Source organism: Hyaena hyaena, unplaced genomic scaffold (assembly GCF_003009895.1).
Source record: "Hyaena hyaena isolate Hyena2069 unplaced genomic scaffold, ASM300989v1 scaffold_0, whole genome shotgun sequence".
Taxonomy (NCBI): domain Eukaryota; kingdom Metazoa; phylum Chordata; class Mammalia; order Carnivora; family Hyaenidae; genus Hyaena; species Hyaena hyaena.
Genome location: NW_024080632.1, coordinates 5,182,441 through 5,203,431, shown reverse-complemented (window position 1 = coordinate 5,203,431; position 20,991 = coordinate 5,182,441). Strand labels below are relative to the sequence as shown.

Here is a 20,991-nt window from a genome sequence, read left to right as displayed (position 1 = left end):
CCAGCTCTACCCACCCCTCCCTGCTGCAGTTCAAGCTCCCTGGATTGAAAACGAGTTATCTAATGAAAATTGTGTTAACTGACATTCTGGCCAACCGGGAGCAAATACCAGCGCTGTAAATCTCAACGCGGAAATTTTCTCCAGCCCAGAATAACAATAGGACCCTGCAAAGGGCTTTCGCCAGCCCTTCTGGTTCCTCTCCTCTTGTCTGCCACGTTCTTGTCATTCCTTATGTTACAGAACATCAATCATAAATAAAGACGCTGTCCCCCAGCCGTGCCCCGGTCTCATTTACAAACATTAGCAGGGAATACGATTACCATTGGCCTTCGTGCCAAGCCCAATGTGGCTGCCCAACTCCCTCTCTCTCTCTCTCTCTCTGTTTCCCTCTCTCTCTCCCTCCCTCTCCCTCCCTTCCTCCCTCCCACACACACACCCCCACTCTTCCAGAAAGGCCACTTTAGCATCATTTAAACCAGCAAGCAGAGCTCACAGCCCGGCCCGCCTCAGCTGGCCACCAAACTGTAGCCCCAACTCGAGTGAGGACCTGGAATTGCAAGGCACTCGCAGTTATTAACTGCATGCTTGAGTGCCCCGATTTTCTCTCCAGCTCAATGGTTGGGGGAGGGGGCGGGCGGGGAGTTAGGAAGGAGGGGGCTGGGAAGCGGCCAGGAGGAGGGGAGAATAGGAACCACTTATCAGAAGAAACTTAAGGAGATCTGCAGGCGGATTTTCAAAAAAGAAAAAAGTGGGTCCCTTTTTATCTCCAGACTGATGCTCTCACTTCTTCCGCGAATGTCAAGGCCAAGGCAAGATGTTCTAATCGCCTGGTTCTCAGCAACACTTCCCCGCCCCTTGTTCCCACTGCCTGCCGAGACTTTGCAAGACTCCAGGGTTTGGGGGGACTTGACAGGAGCGTCCTGGGGCACCCTAGAAAGAACAGAGGCTAGAGCTGTACCTCCAGCGGGTGTTTCTGAGATTCCACCTCCACTCCACCTCCTAGGGGATCAGCGGAGAACACCCCCAAATCTGGGAGAGACATACGGCCTCCCAGAGAGAAAGGTGGAGTGAGGATAAAGTGCTGGTGTCTGGGAGGGAGTAGCCCTGGGGAAAGAGAGAGAAAGAAGAGACAGAAAGAAAGAACAGAGGGGAGTGGCGAGAGGGAAAGCAGGAGGCAGAAGACAGTGAGGGAATCTCCGGTTTAAAAGTTCCCAGGGGCCCGAGAGCTGGGAGTCACCTGCTCTGCGCAGCTCCAGGCTCTCCAGGGCCCCCGAGGCTGCAGCGCAAACTTGCGCGCGCCCCGGGCCCATATCCACCACCCGTCCCCATTTAGACTTGGAAAGAAGGTGGAAGGGGGGAAAAAAGCAAGAAGCAAAGACGAACCCCAAGAACCCGGCCGGACCGAGGAGAGGTCTGCCGGCGCAGGCGGCCAGTCCGGCGATGGTGGCTGAGGCGGCAGCAGCGGCGGCCCCTGGGTGGCGGCGCGTCCGGGCTGCGCAGCCAAGCAGGCGGCTGAGGTGCCGGCGGCCGGCGGGGCGCGGAGCCGCCTCCACGCCAACCCCAGCAGCCTCCTCCTCTCTTCTCCTTCTCCTCCTCCTCCTCCTCCTCCTCCACCTCCCTGCCCGCCAGCTCCCTCCCTCCCTCGCCCAAGCCCCAGCCGGGCGCGGACCGGCACGCTGCGCGCTCCGCGGCCTCCCCGGGCGCCGCGAAGTTGGGAGGCGCGCAAAGTGCAGCGCAAGGGGGGCTGCCGGGGGTCCCGCCGGCAGCCCCCTACCCGGGACCGCAGCCTCTGCCTTCCCCGCGCCTCGCTTGGCCGTTCTCCCGCCGGCTCGCTCCCCGGGCCGAGGGCTCACTAGCGCTTCTCCATGGTCGCGGCGGCTAATCGATGATTGAACCGAACAAAGAGCAGCGGCGAGATCAATTCCTAATACCTATCGATGGGCAGCGGGCAGCCGAGCCCCAGCGAGCCCCTGCAGCCGCCGCCCGCCGCCCCGGGGCGCCCGCCCACCCTCCCGGGGACCTCCCCAATGCGCCCAGGGCGCGCCCCAGGGCTCCCCACGGCCGCGCGGCCGGCGCTGCCCGCACTAACCTGGAGTCGCCGTAGATCAAATCGCTTCCAATATTGAAACATCGATCCCACATTGGCGGCCATCTTGGGGGCTATTCGAGACGCACACACACAAGAGTTTGGCTTTTCTCAATGGCTGCACTCAATATCCGGGCTGGACTCCCCCCAGCCCCGGGGCCGCCGCTGGCCGCTCGGGCCCTGAGCGCCGCCGCCCGGGGCCCCTTGGGCGCCCCCCGGCCTCCTGCCACCCGCTGCCCCTCGGCGCCGCCGCGCCGCCGCCGCCGCCGCCGCCGCCGGGCCCGGGAGCCGTGCGCCCCCCCGACCCCCGGAGGGCGCGGGCGGAGCGCGCCGGGCGGGGAGCTCGGCGCCCGCCCGGGGGAGGCGGCCGGGGATGGGGCGGGAGGGGAGGGTGGGGGGGAGGCCGCCTCTTCGAGAGGCGACGGCGCCGCCGCTGCCCTGCCTGCAGCCGGCTCCCGGGCCCGCGGAGCGCTCGCTGCATCTCCCCCCAAGTCCGGGGTCGGTGTGCCGCGCGATTGCACTTGACTTTGGCTTTTTGCAAACTTATCAATACTGACGTAACGTGCTGATCAATGCAAAGGGAAGTTTGGGAGGGGGGGTGCTGCGGGAGGCCGGCGAGAGGAGCGCCTCCACCCCCCTGCTTCGCACCTGTCTACCCCCCACTCCCTACATTGCATACTTAAAAAAAAGTTAATAGTTTGCGATGCATTTTTTTCTTTTGCAATCAGAGGACACACACGTGCCTCGGGCTGCCACCACTCCTCCGCCTGCTAAGCTTCGGATCCGAGGGTAGCAGCCCGCCGGTAGGGCCGAGAAGACTCGCTGGCGGGCAGGCGTGTGGGAGCCTGCCAGCCGGCGGGTGGGAGCCGCCCGGGGGCGCCACTGAGTCGTGGGAAACATCACGACTGCCGCGCGCAGCTTCCAAGCCATTATATTGTTATGATTATTATTGGGGGGCGGTGCCTTAGTCAGAGCTCAGGAGTCTGCAGGGCGAGGGGTGGGGCGGGCTTCAGGAATTCTTAGAACTTATTATTTGGGGGTCTAATTATAAGGACTCCTCACAACTTCAGAATGGGAGGCCTTTTACTGTTTGGATGATTATTGGAGGAGATTCTTAGCCCAATCTCTGGAGCGCTTTTCCCTCCCGCAGTGGGTTGGCTTTTATTATTTGTGTTGAATGGGTTAGCGTTTGTTGTTATGATCTGTTGAGGGGGCTGCCTTTGGGGCTTTGGATTCTCAGCAACTACAGAGGTTTATGCTCGTGTTATTATCATTATTATTCGGGGATCCTTCTAGCTGGGGATCCCAGGTCCTTTGCAGTATGAGGCTCCTTTATTATGATTGTCTTTTGGGAGTTGGTCTTTAGGGAAGACCATGGCTAGAGGGAAGTTCCCATATTTTGCAATTTCTGACCCTGGACAATAGGGGTGACTAAGTTTCTTCCTTTACATTTTTCCTTCTTTTTGCCTCTGTGCAAGCTAGAGGTTCCCAGTCCCCTCCCAACATCCGGCCCCCAGGACGATCTCAGACCCCCTAAGCCCCTCCATTACCAACCCACTTACCCCACCCCCTGTTCCTGACCCTGAGGTCACTGTCCCTCTCTGGCATATCCCCTGCCAAATCCCACCCCCCCTCCCCACCTCCCCCAAAAAAGGCATTTCCTCCCCTCTTCTCTGGTCAAAAGATTTGCTTTTATAGACAGCAAATGGAAATTATATTCTCTTTTTATGACCCAGCTTGGACTTCTGACATCACTCTTGGTCTGGGACAATAGATCAATACAGAAGGTTGTAAAAAAGATAAAGTTTAGAAGAGTTGTAAAGGAGAGAGAATTGTGATGGATATTTTTGATGATTTTCCAATATTTGTGTCTCGGAGCACGTGCTTCAGGCAATTAAAGTTTTTAATGTAATGTAAATAATTGTTTCATAAATGCTTCAGAAGAAGGTGTGATCTTTTTGAGCAATCACTTGAGCTGTTTAAAAAACGTAATGTGATTTAAACAAGGATACAGTATTTCTGTTACCATCCCCATACATTTTCCATGAGGCCTGGGTAAATATATTAATGCACAATTTGAAAGACTCGTAAGACCAAAAGTACAGCATTCACCAAGATGTAATGAATTAGGCCTAGTTAGCAATTCCGAGTGGCCTGTTTCCTTGCCAGATTAAATTGCACGTGATGTGTGGTTTATCTCAGCTCTCGATAACTTCACGTTTAAATTACAGCTCTCATTCTGCAAAATGAATTTAGGGAAATTTCATAACTATCACATTGCAATTTTTTTTTAATGGCTACATTTTCTCCTGAGCATCTGTAAAGCTTGCAGCTTCCTTGTCTTTGAGTCTGTTTTTTAAAGACCTGTAATAGAAAATCTGGAGTGAGTGTGAAACCCTTCAAAGCAATTTTTAACAAACCAAGGTTTTGACGAAAGATTATTTTAAATTTATGTCTGACTTTGCAGTCATGGAATAAATTGACATTGTGTACCTCTTGATATGATGTACTGAGAAGGACACGACATTGCTTCTATGATATTCTGCCAAAAGTGTATAATCTGAATCTAATTGTGAAGAAATATTAGACAAACCCAAATGGAGAGAGAATTCTGAAAAACAGACTGTTCTCTTTAAAAATGTCAATGTCACATGAAACACACAGAAAGACTAAGGAACTATTCCAGATTAAAGAAGCAAAAGAGGCTTGACAAGTGATTAAAACATATGATCCAGGATTTTCTTTTACTATATAGCACATTAATTAGAGCCCATGGCAAATTTAGAATTAAGTCAATAGATTAGATAATGGTATTGTATCAATGTTAATTTCCTGGTATGTGCCTGTACAACAAAATAGCCTTGTTTTTAGAGAACACGGTGAAGTATTTAGGGGTAAAGGAACAGACATCATGTCTGCAACTAATTCTCAAATGGTTCAGGCAAAACTAATATGCATATATTTGTTTATATCTATCTATCTAGAGAGAATGATATAGCAAATGTTACAAAATGTAACATTTGAGGATTCTGGATGAAGTGTACACAGAAATTCTTCCTACTTTTCTTGCAGCATTTCTGGGAATTTGAAATTATGTTAAAAGAAAAATATAAATTTATGTCTGACTTTATTTCAGCTGTTATAGACTACTGGGCTTCAGAATAAAATTCTGCATGGAACTTTTCTACTTTCCTGACTGACATAGGCTGCACCTTTGACCGAGCAGGAAATTGCCACAGCAAACATGCTTACCAAAGAGCAGCAAGAAAATCCAATAATTCAGATTGTTTTAAGTCTGTGATATTTTTAAATGACTTAATGCAGTGGGTCTCTGAAGAATTCCGACAATTTTAATGGTAGAAACTTGCAGTCCCACTGAGGAATGGGTTGCTACATAAATACTGAATGATCGTGTCTTTCTGCCTGGGCCGAAACATATTAGCTTTGCTTAGTGGCTTATTGCTTTATTCACAAAATAAATTTCAGCCGTCTCTCCCCACCATATTCCAAGCGCATCGTGAGCCCGTGCCTTATTAGATGTGAGGGCTTATATTCCAAAGGCATCTGTTACCGTCTCAAGCTCAGCAATAATGAATTAAGCAGTTAAGTGTTTACCCCCTAAACAGAGTTAGCTGGGGAAATGATATTATTATAGGTGGTCCTTAATGAAAGATGGTAAACCAGGAAACACTCTTTCAGCAATCAGCCTTGGATGTGAGAACTAAAGTACTAAAATATTAAATATTTTTGTGAAAAGCTGTTTCTCATACTCTTAGCACACTCTCCCTGCCCCCCAAGACACACACACAGATATAAAAAACTTAAACATGTTCATGGTTGATTACTGATTCTCAAAGATTCATACATCAAGATGAGCATATAAAAAATTACAATGGAAAAGAAGACACCCTCTCTCCACCCTAGAGGAAGCAGAGCATGGCTTGGGATAGACCATCTTGAAAGCAGAAGCAGACAGAGAGCCAGATCCTTTAGGAAATTCATAAACTGTGTAAGAATCCCAGGGAAGATAATGGCAGGTCCTCAGCCATGAACATAATGATATGCGAAATCCCCAGCATCAAAGCTGAAACAAAAGAAAATGTCCTTCGGTAGCTCTGCACTGCCCACCGCAGCTGCCAGGCAAGGAGAAAGACAACTAGAGACTCCAAATTCCTCTGGAAGCATCAGACAGCCCTTGGAGAGGAATAAGGGATACCGGAGTGTCTGGCTGATGCTGGGTGTACTCCTGGAGGCAGGCTCATGGTTAAGACCCAGACCCAGGCTGGAGTGACTATCAGGACCAAACCACCAATTCCTTGTGTGCAAAACTCCTGACACAATTCTGTCCAGCCACTACCATTATGAAGCACCTACTGCTTGTTGGATGTTTTATAAATAAGTCTTTAGCATAATATATATTGTTAGGAGCAAGACTCTGGAACCATACTGTCTGGATATAAATTCTAGCTCTGCCACTTATAAGCTCTGTGGTCTTGAGTAAGTTATTTTACTGTTTTGTGCCTCATTTTGCCCAGGTGGACAATGGTGCTAACAATTGCACAAAATGATGAGGATTAAATGAGTTTAATCTATGTAAAAAACTGTGTAAATATGCTATTATCAAGCAGCTATCATTGTTATTGGCCTCACAGCGGGGCAGGGATCTGCATTCCCAAATTGCAGGTGAAAAGACTAAGGCCCTGAGAGAGAAATGGTCAAATGGTTGTGAAGGGGCCGAACCAGGACTTGATACCTAGGTCCACGCACATCAGGCCTGAGGCTCTTGAGCTTGCCCTGTCTCTTATGGGGGGGGGGGGAGGGGGGGAAATGGGTGGAAAAGCAGATGTCCAGGAAGCAAGAGCTGCAGCCTTAACCGTGTGCCAACTCTGATTGATCAATCAAACTGAAGAGAAACAACACGAGAAAGAAAAGTTCCCTTTGCCTGACTCCTCTCTGATGTCCGGGACAAGTTAAACAAACAACAGTGTGTTCATAATGTGCTGATTATTCTCATTTTTGCCCCCTTCCTCATTTACTCCCCTCCCTCAATGCCCCAGGAAGCTGACCTCTCTGGACCACATCTCCCAGGCTCCCTTGCTTTCTGGCTTCCAGTTGGATTTGGCCAGTGGAAGGCCCTGCTTGGTGATAAGAAGATGGAGGAGAGAAAGGTTGGGGGATTAATTTCCCAGTTCTCCCTACTTCCCTGCAGTTGTGACAGTGGTTAGGTCCTTTTACAGCCATAGTCCTGCTCAAGCTGTCTTTCTGCTCTCACCGGGCTCTCTCCTTCCCCACTCCCCTTCAGATCAGGGGTGGAAATGGCTTCCCTCACCTCTTAGCATCCGGGCGCCTCAACATTCTCCTGCCCACAGCTCTGTAAATAGTCTCATTTAAAAATCCCAGCTGAGAGTAACTTATGGGACCCTGACCTACCACAGAAAACTATTTGGTTATTAAGAAATGTAAATGTTATTTATGTGTTGAAGTGATGTCTAGGATAGAAGCTAAAGGGAACAGAAGCAGGTTATAGAATATTATAAATAATCCCATCTCTGCTTAAAGTGAGCTACTTAGGAATAAGTTAAAGAAAATGCGGTATCATATAGTTAACAGACATTAGTTCTAGAAAATGGGTTTAGAAGCCACTTATTATTCCACATCATTATCTTAATTTCTTTTATGATCACCAATTACTTTATTATCGGAATCTTCGTTTGGTTGGGGTGGGAGGGAATCTATTTTCTCCTGGGACCCTGACTGACACCACAGAATACCACATCCATCTGAGATGTCCATGAAAGATCTGACTAAACAGAGAGATATTCCATGTTCATGAGCTAGAAGATTTAATATGGTGAAGATGTCATTTCTGTCCAAATTAATGAATAAGCTTAAGAACATCCCAGTCAAAATCCCAACAAGGTTCTTTACAGAACAGGAAAAACCCATCTTAAAATTCTTATGGATATGCAAGGTCCAAGAATAGCCAGGGCATTTGAAGCATAATAAGGTGTGGGAATGTCTCCTATCAGATATTAAGACAAATTATAAAGCTATAATAATAAAGACAGTGAGGCAGAAAGACAAACTCAGGGGGAAAAATTAAAAGCCTAGAAATAGATGCACACAAATATAGAATGGATTGACACAAATACATGGCATTTGTTGCTGGCATTATAAACTAATGGGGAAAAGACAGACTTCATTTTCAATATGGTGCTGGGCCAACTAACTACCCATATGGGGGAAAAAATTGAATTAGATCCCTGCCTCACACCATACACAAAACTCAACCCGAGGCAGTGGTACCCACACACTATGGATTTAAAGAAAGAAACATGTTCCTTTTTTTTTTTTTTTTTTTTTTTTTTTTTTACAATAGCACAAAACAGTTTAACTGAAAATTATATCCTTATTAAGCTCACTTTACTATGCCACGTCTGGGGTTTTTTGTGTTTTTTTTTTTGGTTGTTGTTTACTTATTTGTTTTTTTAAGCATCCTAATAGCTCTGTTCATGTAAGAATCCACGGTCCCTTTCAGAGCTGGTTTTGTCAGAACCAGGATTGAATTTTCTTTGAGCATCCACAGAATGAAACACCACTTGGCACTTGGCAGATTCCAGGAGACTTAGAAACATTAGCTAATTAGAGTTTCTAGGGCTCTGCTCTGCACTGGAGCAGACTCTTCTTCAGGCACACGGCTTTGCTGAACCCCTGAGAAACTGGCCCCTGGGAAGGAACCAGCTTTCCAATTCTGCATCCTATTTTAGCAGTGGAGTGTGCAAACCAGACAGTGACCTAAGACGTCCAAGACAACCACCACAAAATTAAGGGAATGCACTTCATGCCCACTAGAGCACTGATTACTCCATCAGCTCCTAAGACTATGAACTCCCAAGGATAGCTATAGGTCTTTCCTGTGCCCTGAGAAGAACCGAGCACCCCCACCAGCACTCCACCCACCCAAATAAAATTCCACAAACTGTACACCTAAAACCTGATGAAGAGTATAGTTTGTTACTGCAGGTTTTCTTAAGGGGTAGGGCACAAAGCACCTAACATCTTAACAATCCTCTTTGTTTCTTTCTTTCCCTGAAGTTCCCTTCATTAAAGCAGCCATTCCAGTCTCTATTTTTAATTTCTCTCCCCTCAAACTGCTCATCCATCTTCTCTCACTCATTGCTCACTCTTATTTGCTCTCTGTCTTCCTCAGTGCCTTCTCCCTCTTCCTCCATTTCCACCCCCTCCCTCTCTCATTGCTCCTTCAAATCTGAAGTTCTCACATTTCATCTACTCAGCAAAATAGGAAGCCAAACCAAAAAAAAAATTATTTTGTTCCTTGGAGAGATAGGGAGATGTGAATGCTTACAATTCTCATTTTGTCCCTGTCCTATTGCTGCACTGTCATCACTGTCATAGTGGTGCCTATTATGCCCAAGGATCTAACATTCTCCCTAAATCTCAAATCTATCACTGCTGTGCCCATTCTGCCGATGAGGAAGCTGAGGCCAGAAGGACTGAATAGCTTGCCCTAGTTCACTCAATAGAACAATGGCTGGGTATGGTTTGGAAGCAGAGTGGGAAAACTCACCCTTTGTAGCCCTGCTACTAATGACCCTAGCTTTAGGTTTTCCTGCTGCCCCAGTTCAGGGCAGGAGGGAAGGAAATGTAGGTACTTCTAGAAGATGCCATTCAGACAAATCGTAGCCAACAGGGGCTGTCTCTGTCGGCCCAGAAGTAGTCCCTAAGTTACCACTCTCTCAGCCTCCCTGGAGCTTCTGGTTTCTCAGCTCTTAGGTTCCACAAAACAAAAGATGATCCACTTGTCCCTACAAGACAGGAAAATAGTGGTAATGCTGCCACTTTTGGTCTGCTTTCCACAAGCTGGGCTTGTTTTGCACATTATCTAATTTCCTCTTTGTAACAGCACTTGGAGGTAAGTATTGCCATTTCCTCCCCTTAATAGCTGAGGAAACAGGGGCTCAGAGATGGTAAATGACTTGCCCGAGGTCATCCAGCCTATAAGCAACTGAGCTGGGGATCAAATCCTGCTCTATTTGATGTCAAGGTTCAAGTTCTTAACCCTGAACACCACCCACGTCTGTTTCTCAGCTGCCTCTAAATTTCTGTGGAGCTTTGAATTCACTTTGAATTTTTGTTAGTTTAAGAGAGAGAGAAAAAGCATGTGCAAATGTGGGAGAGTGGAAGAAGGACAGAAAGGAGAGAATCTCATACATGCTCCACACTCAACACAGAGCCCAACATGGGGCTTGATCCCACGACCCAGGGATCTTGACCCAAGGTGAAATCAAGAGCCAGATGCTCAACCAACTGACCCACATAGGCACCCCTACTCTGAATTTTTGAATTCACTTCCCAGCTGGTGGGAGGATCAGTTGGGGTTGAAATCCAAAGCCCTCTCTCCCTTGTACCCACAGTCTCCAGCCATACCCTCTAGAGCTCAGGGGTCCCAGGAAGAAGGCTCTAGCAGCTCTCCTTTGAAGGCTGGGTCCCAACCCCTTCAACCCCAAAAACCTCTGTGGACCCTTCAGTGTCTGGGGGAGCAAAGTCCCCCCCCCCCATTCAAACATTCCATGACCCAGGAAGCAAATCTAGCCCTCCTGAATGAGCTCTCTGGCTCCAAATCCCTGGGGTCTATCAGGGTCTTTGGCAAATGTGCCAGGCATCAGGGACACTGAGAGGTCATCTGTCCAAGCACCTACCTCTGAAAACAGCATAGGAAGGAGACTCTAAAATGATCCTCAGTACCTCAGGCCAGGGTCTAACTTGCCACGCATGTACCACATCCCCTTTTTGCGCACGCACACACACACACACACACACACACACATACACAGACGTGCACACATGTATTCACTCTTACTCTCACTGACACTTTTCATACACTTCTCTGCATACTCATGCATACACATACGCATGCACACACACCTATGTGCTAGTGCACATATCCATTCATGTACATTTGAGCACAGGCCAGAAACAGATTCTCTGGAACACACCTGTGTGCTCACACACAGGTTTACACAGCCCACGTGTGCACACGGGGAGCACACCGCGCAGATCCACGCGGTTGTGTGTGCCTGCTGATACCTTCCAGGGTGAGGCAGCAAGGCCTCTGCTGGGGCCTCCCGAAGCTGGGCCTTTGGCAAAAGCCCCACCTGGTGGACACTTGGTGTATACACCAGCCCCACCTCCAAGCCCCAGTGCCCCGGGGACCAATGAGGCTCCGGTTAGCACCCAGGCTGGCTGGCAACAAGTGAGTGCGCCCAAAGCTACACTCTGGGGCCCCCCCTACCCCTTTAGAGTTGCCTTCTCTCCTCCTATTCCCTTCCCTGGGTAACAATTTCCCTGGCCAAAGGCAAGGAAAAGAGCATTGGGTCCAGGGGAAGGAGCTTAAATCACTTCTCTGCCACTTGCTCGCTTCTCTCCCAAGCCTCAGTATGCACAGCTGTAAAATGAGGGTAAAATCCTCAAAAAGGTATTTGGAAGAAGCAAATGACATCATGGACACAAAATCAACTGCTGTACATCTCAGGGTCAGACAGCGTAGAAGGAGTCTAAAGTCAGACCTGAGTGTAAATGGAGGTGCAACTGGGATGCCTGGGTGTCTCAGTTGATTAAGTGTCCAACTTCAGCTCAGGTCATGATCTCTGACAGCTCAAAGCCTGGAGCCTGCTTCGGATTCTATCTCCCTCTCTCTCTGCCCTTCTTCTACTCGTTCTCTCTCTCTTTCTCTCTCTCTCTCAAATATGAATAAACATGAAAATAAATAAATAAATAAATAAATAAATAAATAAATAATAGATAGATAGATAGATAGATAGATTGATAGATGAAGATGCAACCTATGGCTCTCCTGTTCCTAGGTGTGTGCCCTTGGGCAAGGCACTCTCCTCCAAACTGCTTCCATTAACTGTAAAGTGGGGGAAATCTCCCAACGAAGTGGTTGGAAGAAGCAAACCACATCACAGAAGTGAAGTCCATTACTGTCTCCATTTCTTGCAGACCAAAGACAGGAATAGTTCAGGGGTGACAGAAGCAGGACTTGAATCAGAGGGACCCCAGTTTAAATTCTGATTCAAATCCTGGTTCTGCCATTTTTGAGACGTGACTTTGAGCAAGTCACTCCCTTGTCCAACCTATTTCCCTGTCTATACAGTGGGGACCTCTTAGTGTTAGGGTGAGAATTAATGAGATTATGCATGCAAAGAGCCTGGCATCAGTAAGTGCTCCACAAATGCCAACTGCCATTGTCAGTAGTGAGGTTTGGGGGAAACAAGTGATATCTGGAGGAGTGGGTAATAGATGACCATCAGGATGTCTATATAATAGGTATGTAATTATAACTAACTATAATTTAATCACTAAGTGCTCTAGGAATTAACTCATTTAAGATCACACCACCACCATGAAGTAGGCATTATTATTATTCCCATCTTATGGAGGAGGACACTGAGGCAAGGAGATGACGTAACTTGCCCAGGGTCACAGAGCCAAAGAGTGGAATAAGATCCAGGCAGAGTCCTCTGGATATCTCCCATTCCCTATCCTACAGAGCTGTCCCATCAGCTCGGACCTCCCAGCTTCTCCTAAGTCTGGAAACTTTCCCAGGGGCTGAAGTCTGGTTTTACAAGGCAAGTCCTCCCCAGCAAGTCGCCCACAGTCCCACTCTTCCTCCCAATCCCCAGGGAGGCAAGTGGCCAAAAACAAAATGTGTATCCTGGAGGACTACGGAATTAAGACAATTTCAGGGAGGCAACAAATGCAATGGAAATAAAGCTAATTAAAGAGCATCTGCTAATCACAGGAGCCTGTGTCAGAAAACTTGCATCTGTTGGAGGTTGCTAAGTGGCATGAAGGTGGAGGGAACCTGGCTGGTGAGGCCTCACCCCACTGCTGAAGCATCACCACAGAGTGGAGGGACAGATGGTGGCTCAGACAAGAGACGAATATAAAAGAGAGATTAGGTACAGGAAATTGTATGCTCCACATTTTATTTAAAAGTCAGTCGCTTGGAAATGGCTGCCTGATGAGGCCAGTGACAAGGAAGTCACTTTTAGATGTGGCATGGCTTGTGTCTGAGCCCTGAATCAGTGCCTGCCTGGCTGTGTGGCTTAGATCCAGGTGCTTAACCTCTCTGGAGCTCGAGTTTGGCCACATGATCTGCTCTGGCTCACAGAATGAAGTGGAATTGTTGATGTGCCAGTTCTGAGCCTACATCTCAAGATATGTTGTGTTTCCACTTGCCCTCTTGCACTGTTGCCTTTTGCTATGGAAAGAACATGCCTGGGCTAGCCACTCATCCCAGGAGGAGGATGCAAGACTCAAGGATAGGGAGGAGCCTGACTTCCTGGATGACACGTGGAGGAGAGCAGCCCTCACCCAGGAACATCTGACAAGGATTATCCCATGGCTACAACACACACACGTGTCATGGTGAGCCACTGGAGCCTAATTATCACTGCAGCCAGGGGACCTAGGGCTGTCCCACTGACAGGCCAGATCTTGTACCCCTTCCTGAGCTAGTTCTGTGGTTTCACCAACCTCAGTTTCTCCCCAAAATCACCCAATTTGGATGCCATGTGGCTTTTGCTCTCATGCCATGTGCGAGCTCCTGGAAATCTGATGAGTTCCCCCATTAGGCCATCCAACTGCCCTGAAAGGACCCACCTTGGCCCACAAGGATCCCCTGAGGCCCTCCTAAGTGTTCTTGGTGGTCTCCACCAGTGGTTCTGGGTTGGGATCCCAGCAGGTTTTGCACCCCAGCCAGCCAGTCATGATGCCATGTGGCCTTGGGCATGCCACCTAGACCCTCTAAAACCTTGTTTTTCACATCTGTAAAAGGGGAGTGCTGCTCCCTTCTTGACTCAAGAGTGGTGGCATGAAGATCCAAACTGTGAAAAGTGTGAGCCCTGTTGAAATAGGAGCTGTCAGGTGACCCATCATCCAGTGCTGACTCTTAGGAGGCATCACTGAGAGAAACTGAAAAGAATCCCATTTCCTTTGCTTCAGCCTCTCTTTAACCTTCACCCTGTTTTTCTTCCTTGTTAAGGCTTCGAATGTCAACTTACTTAGCAAGTTGGTGCTTCAAAAGAAACCAAGGTTTAAGTATCCCAAGATAGCCCTGCCTAAAGAGGTTCCTTTCTAGAGTTCCACGTGAAAGCCCGGGGCCGGCATTTCACAGAAGAGGGCACTCAAATGGCCAATAAACACCTGAAAAGCTCAGCCTCACTAGTAGTTGGGAAAAATTCAAATTAATACCACAATGTGATACCATTGTGCATTCATCAGATTGGCCAAAAATTTTAAGCCAGATAATAGAAACAGTTATTAAAAATGTAGAGCAACCGGAATCCTCCTGCACTGCTGTTGGGGGTGTAAATGGTACAACTAGCTTAGAAAACAGCCGGGCATAATCTAGCAAAGTGGAAGGTGCACACGCCGCATGCCTTGTGCCCCAGCAATCTGTTCCTGGGGACGTATTCTCTAGGAACTCTTGTCTAGATGCATCCAGCAGGATATAAATGATTTGTATCTTTCTATCAGATTGTTTACAGAAAATTGTTCATAACAGGAAAAGAACAAAACAAACAAAAACAAAGGAAAAAGGTAACAACCCAAATGCCCATCAATAGTAAACTGGATAAAATAAATTGTACTGTTTTCACACAATGGAAATCTATAAATGGGGGAAATAATGATTCAGAACCACACTATTCAACATGGGCAATTCTCACAGTAACACTTCTTAAAGAAAACAAGTTGCAAAGTACAGACAGTACAATACTATTTATGTAAAATTTAAAAGCAGGCAACACTCTACTGTATATTGTTTAAGGATTCGTTGTTTGGTCTTATGACAAAAGCCAGTGCTAAACATGCTGTGTGCCACTTAGCATGTGGCCCTGGGAACATTTCATTTTTCTGAACCTTGGTTTCCTTTCAGGGCTACTTGGAGGGTATAAAGTCACGTAGCGAATATACCTGCTGCACCATGAGTACCCAGTAATTGTTGAAGGTGACTTTGATTATTTGGGCAAGTTCTAATTTCCCAATGTCAGTTTTCTTAAAGCAAGGTGCCTTGGGGTCCCCAAAAATAAGAGTGTTGAGGAGGTCAAGAAAAAAGCTATTGTACTGAGCGCTCATTTTTGCAGTCAACACACATGCAAATGGTAGTATCTATGCTAAAAGAGATTCAGTCCCTGCTCACAGAATGTTCTAGACTAAGGCCTTTGATATCCTGTACAATCTTCCCTTCCCCTCTTCTTCCACAATAGACTGGGATGGTCAAATCCACCAAAAACTACTTGTTTTTCCTGCCTTGACGGCAGGAAGGTATTAAACCCTTTCTAGTGTAGAAAAAAATGAAAGAAACATAAAACAATTACATTTACTTTTTAAAATGGTCTAAACATGCACACCCTTTCACACAAATTCTCCTTTCCTCCTGTTATCAGTCAGGGCTCTCCAGAGACTGAACCAGTAGGAGATAGTAAGAGATTCACTGCAAGGAATTGGCTTATACAGTTGTGGGGCTGAAGAGCCAAGTCTGAAATCCTTAGGATTTCCGTCAGGAAGAACAGGCTCAAAGTCTAGGGGGAAGCTACTGTCCATAGGAGGAATTTTCTTTTCTTTAGGTAAGTCTCAGCCCTACTCTTTAGGCCTTTCAACTGACTCAATCTGACCCTCCCAGATGATATAGAATAATCTTAGAGCCAAGTGATTATAAACTGCAATCACATTACAACAGATTAACGTGTGGGTATTAGGCACTCTCATTTAGCCAAGCTGACACGGTGAACTGACCATCACCCATGTGCCATGCAACTTCTCTGCAGCACCCTCCAGGTCGGCTCAGCATGTGGATCGGCACATGCCACTGTATCAAGGCTTTTTCAGTTGAGCTGCCTCCCGTCTGATTTTGTCTGGGTATCAGGTTGAATTTGCTCTTTTTACTGTGTCTGTGAGTCTGACACCATGGTCTCTCATAGCTCTGGATGCACATCCTTACAGGGTCATGGCCAGAAGCGAAAGGGAAGGGGCTGATCAGCCAAGCCTGGGCGATGCAGGATAGGGTCTGTCATTCAAGGGCAGTAGGTGGGTAGCACACGCATGGACACCATGCGGTGGTTGTGAGCTGGACCCAAGTGTACATAGCTCTGTACGTCCCAAAGTGTGGTCTATGACCTTCCAGACATTTCTAGGGCATTCACAGAACATTCTATAACCTCAAATCCCATGGGGAGGAAGATGGCTATCTTTCGAGTGTCTCTCAGTCTTTCTTATCACTCTAAAGGCCAAGACTCTGTGAGGTGCTAGCACATCTACACCTCTGTCTCCAGAAAAAAAATCTCCCTTTTATTTTTTAATTTTTTAAAACAAATATTTAAGGCTTATTTATTTATTTTGAGAGAGACAGAGACAGAGCACATGCATGAGCTGGGGAGGGGCAGAGAGAGAGAGCGAGAGAGAGAGAGAGAGAGAGAATCCCAAGTGGTCTGTCAGACCCACAAACCATCATGACCTGAGCTGAAATCAAGAGTCAGAGGCTTAACCGACTGAGCTACCCAGGCACCCCAAAATCTCCCTTTTAAATAGACAGCAGTTCTCAGGCTCAGCTCCCCTGGCTGAGTAAATTCATTACTCTAAATATATTTATTTATATGTAGTCATTTTCTATTTATGGCAAGGGATGCCAAATTTCCATTTGGAATGGTGATAGGAAGTTTCCTTTTACAAAGACATTTAATGAGGTAAAAAGTGAGCTAGGTTAGAGACAAATATTAAGTAAACAGCATTATATGGTACATAGATACAGCAAAAATTGTGCATGTGGATATGAAGGATTAAAAGATTGTGTTGGGTGATGGCCTTGGCTTTGATACTAGATGTCCCAAGAGTAAATCCAGGCCACACTCACTATGTAAACTTAGGTAAGATACTGAACATACCTGAGTCTCACTTCCTCATCTGTAAAATGGGAATGAGGATACTCATCATTAAACTTTATAATCCACTTCATCCAAACCCCTTGATGTATTTTGGAATTCAGAATCCCTCAGGTTCTCAGAATACCATATGCTGTATATTATATTCAGGGTCTAGGCAGCATCATATGGCCCAGCACACTAATATTTCTGCAGCAAAATGTATAACTATTCACATTAAGTGCGGTGGTTTTTTTTTTTTTTTTTTTTTTTTTTTAAGTCTGCACATTGCACCAGTCCTGGGGAAATTTTGTGGTCAAATGTTTGCGCAAACTTGAAAATAAAAACTTTCACATTCCAGAGTTTTGGGGATTTAAGGATTGCACATAATGGGCTATGAGCCAGGACCAGCCTCATATGAACTGGACAGGGAGTGGACAAGACTACTGAAGCTTAAGGTGTCGAGCCCAAGCAGTGACATGGCAAAGGGATCAGGGAGCAGCCAGAGGCTAGGAGGGAGCATTGAGGAAGATAAGAGAGGCAACCAGCAAAATGTGCACCAGTCTCAGGAGAGATTATAAAAAGATTACACAGCTTCCTGAGATTTCTTTGATTTCTCCTCCTCTATGACCCAACTCCCTCTCTTCCTCCTCCTCTTCTTCCTCCTCCTTCTCTTGCTAGTTGCTGCTCCTCGCATTGCCCTTACTGGTGTCTGGCCTCAGAGTGGACATGCGACTAAGTTCTAGCCCATGAGATGTGACGGGAGATCTACTGAAGTACTTATAAGAAAGGTTTCTGTGGACATTTCTGTGCCTAGATGTGATGCCTGGTACAGGGACAGCCATATTAAGGTCATGAGGAGAAGCAGGCTGAGGGTAAAGACCACACAAAGGATGGCAGGGTAGAGAGTTGATGTCATGTGTCCACTGATGACACCAAACTTGGACTCACCTACCTCTGTACTTCTTGTATAAGATAAAGAAACCTTATAATTTTAGCCAGTTGGAGTTGGAATTATCTGTTACTTACAGTGGAAGGGTATAATTTTGGTTATTAAGAAAAAGTATAAATCCAGAAGATGAGAAAATATGGGGAGTCTCAAATTATAAGACTGCACATAACAAGGTCAGATTTTAAAGAATTTAATACCAGAAAGATAGCATGATAGGGAGGCAGGCAGAAGGGTAGCGAGAAAGCTGCTGTGGGCTGGACTGATAAGGATGGTTTCATGAAGGAGGTTGGAAAACTTCCTTAAATTTCACTAAAAACTTCTTGGTTCCATTTCCGTATTTTCAGTGGAGGGCAAATGATTCAGCTCAAGCCTAGGAGCCCCCAAATTCCCTCCCAGGACCATAGATATATCCTTAACCAGGAAATAAAGCTGGCTGGGCAGGCTGGGAAGCTTCTGGGGTAGACGCACAGCCTTAGCAGTGTTCTGGGCTTGTCTGGCCTTCAATGTGTGATTTTGCGAGTTGGAAACGAGAAGATTATAACTCAGAATGGCACGCGGGTGTGAAGCCGACTGCCTTGCCAGCTATTTGCCTGTATTTAAAACACATATGGGTGATATTTTTAAATATCTTTGCTGTGTGATTGAAAAACATTGCAGTTGCTACTTCGTGGACGTGGGTTTTTATGCAAACCCAGGGATGGGATGATGAGTGTATGTTGTACCTACGTGGGCTTTACTGGAGAGAATGTAAGGACAGAATGGCACAGCCTGCATAAATGTCGGGCTGAGAATTGGGGCTGGGCCATTCAACATTTAACTTGGGTGTAGGGGCTGCTGGCAAAGCTCCTCGGTTTCTCTGCGATCCATCCCTCCCCACTCTCCCTCCAAGGGGCTTGGGTGGGAGGACTCACCACAGCCCTGGGAGTAGACATACAAGCCAGCACTGGCCAATTGATCAATCTAGCCCCTTGGCCCCAGTGATTGGTCGAGGGGCAAGCTCATGTCCCAAGGCAAGCCAATCAGACTCCCTCATGCCACAGTTTTAGAACTACTGGGAAACAAGCACTTCTCTCCTGCTGGCGTTGCTAATCTGAGAGGAGGTATACCTGGAATTTCCCAAGGCCATCTTGGTCACCAAAGATGTCACCTCTCTCAAGAGGAAAGCCTGCTGGGAATAAAACCAAGGCAGTGGAAAAGAGAGCCAGAGAGACGGAGAGAATCCTGGATCCAGCCATGCCTGAACACTATCCCTGGACCCTTTTTTCCACTTAAAAAAAAAAACAAAAAAAAACTGTACTGGTTGCCAGAGGAGAAGGAAAGAGGTAATAGGAGAAAAAGGTGAAGAGGATTAAGAGACACAAACATCTAGTTATAAAATAAATAAGTCATGGGATGGAAAGTACAGCATAGGCAATATATAGTCAATAATATAACTTTGTGCAGTGAGAGATAACTATTTATTGTGGTAGGGATTCTGTAATGCATATAATTGTCAAGTCACTATGTTGCACACCCAAAACTAATATAATATTAGGTCCACTCTACAGGAAAAAAATTGTGGTAAAATATATTTACCATAAAATGCCATTTTAACCAATTCACTGGCATTCATTACACTGACAACGTTACACAACCATCTCATCACTTACCTATTTCCAAAAGTTGTCATTGCCCCAAACAGAAACTCTGTACCTATTAAGGAGTAACTCCCCATCCTACCCCAGGACTCTCAATTTAATGCTTTTAAATTCTAATATACATGCAGTAAAATTCTCCATTTAATGTGGTTCCGTGCATTCTGACAAACACACACAGTCATTTAACCAGCACCACAGCCAAGACCCAGGCCATTTCTAACCCAGCTCCCGAAGCCTGGGTTCTCCTCACAGTCTGCTCCCTGTTCCCCCCACACCCTAACCACCTGGAAACCACCCACCGGTTTTCTGTGTGTGAAGTTCTGTCTTCTCCAGAACGGCTTCTAAATGACATCACATGGCATTTGTCCTTGTGACTCTGGCTTCCTTCACTCAGCATAAGGCACCTGAGGTTCAGCCATGTCATCGGTATATCCGTAATTCGTGCCTTTATACTGCTAAATAATAATAATAAAACATTGTACCACTCTACCTGAGTTTACCCCTTCACCAGTTGAGGGACATTTGTCTACTCCTGTACTCTGAATCGACCTGAGTCTGTGCTGTCCTTTTCTTTAAGCTGTCGCAGTCGGGTTTCTGTCACCTGCAACCAAAATAATCTTGACAATTTATCGGGAGAAAGGCACTTCCCTTCTCAAAAATTACCTCCTTCGTCTATAAAACGGGAGTGTGTTACTCAGGATGGTTTTGGGTGTATCAGAAATTTTGACTCAAAACTGACTGAAAGACAATTGTTATCTCACATACCGGGGAGTCCTCAGGTGGGGCACATCACGTGGTGCCTGATTTAGCGGCTCAACACGGGAGGCTGGCACTTTCCACCGCTTATTAACCTGAGGTGCTCGGGGTTTCCTCTTCAGGGGAAGCGAGACGGCGGCTGCAGTTCTACCACGTTGACAGGAAGTTTTCTTCGAGGGCTCGGGAGGCTTTGCCCAGAAGCCCCGCCCACAGGTTTCTCCTCACATCTCATTGGCCAGAATTGGGTCACGTGCCCAGTCCCGACTCAGTAGCAGAGGAGGGGGGCGGGGCATCTACAGTGCCTCTCACCCACCAGAACAGCTGCTCAGCTGCCTCGCAGGGGCGTTGTGAGGGTCAAGGGAGGTGTCAGCTTCTGGTACCTGTCCGGATTTAGACTCACTGCAATTCTCGACATTGCGAGAGAATGTGGTGCAGATCTTCCCAAGCCTGAGACAATCAGGTGGCATCGGCACAGGTGGGAAATACTGAAATAGTTTAGGCCAATGCATTTGAGTCAGTCACGTGCTTCCGGTGGCCAGGGACAGAAACAGAAATGGGCCTAAGCGAAAAATAATTTACTAGCTTGTTTAACTGTAAAGTTTAACCGGTGTGATG

General features: G+C 46.8%; 1 protein-coding gene across 1 annotated transcript in view; it reads right to left on the bottom strand.

Moving 5' to 3' along the window:
* The window catches only part of CUX2 (cut like homeobox 2), a 260,307-nt gene extending 258,997 nt beyond the window's left edge, over window positions 1-1,310 (bottom strand). Inside the window, exons 1-2 of the mRNA XM_039220192.1 lie at window positions 1,238-1,310; window positions 959-999 (exon numbers count right to left, since the gene is read on the bottom strand). Coding sequence (XP_039076123.1) covers window positions 959-999; window positions 1,238-1,310 — 114 coding nt within the window. The remainder of the gene's footprint in view (window positions 1-958; window positions 1,000-1,237) is intronic.
* Window positions 1,311-20,991: the final 19,681 nt, after the last annotated feature.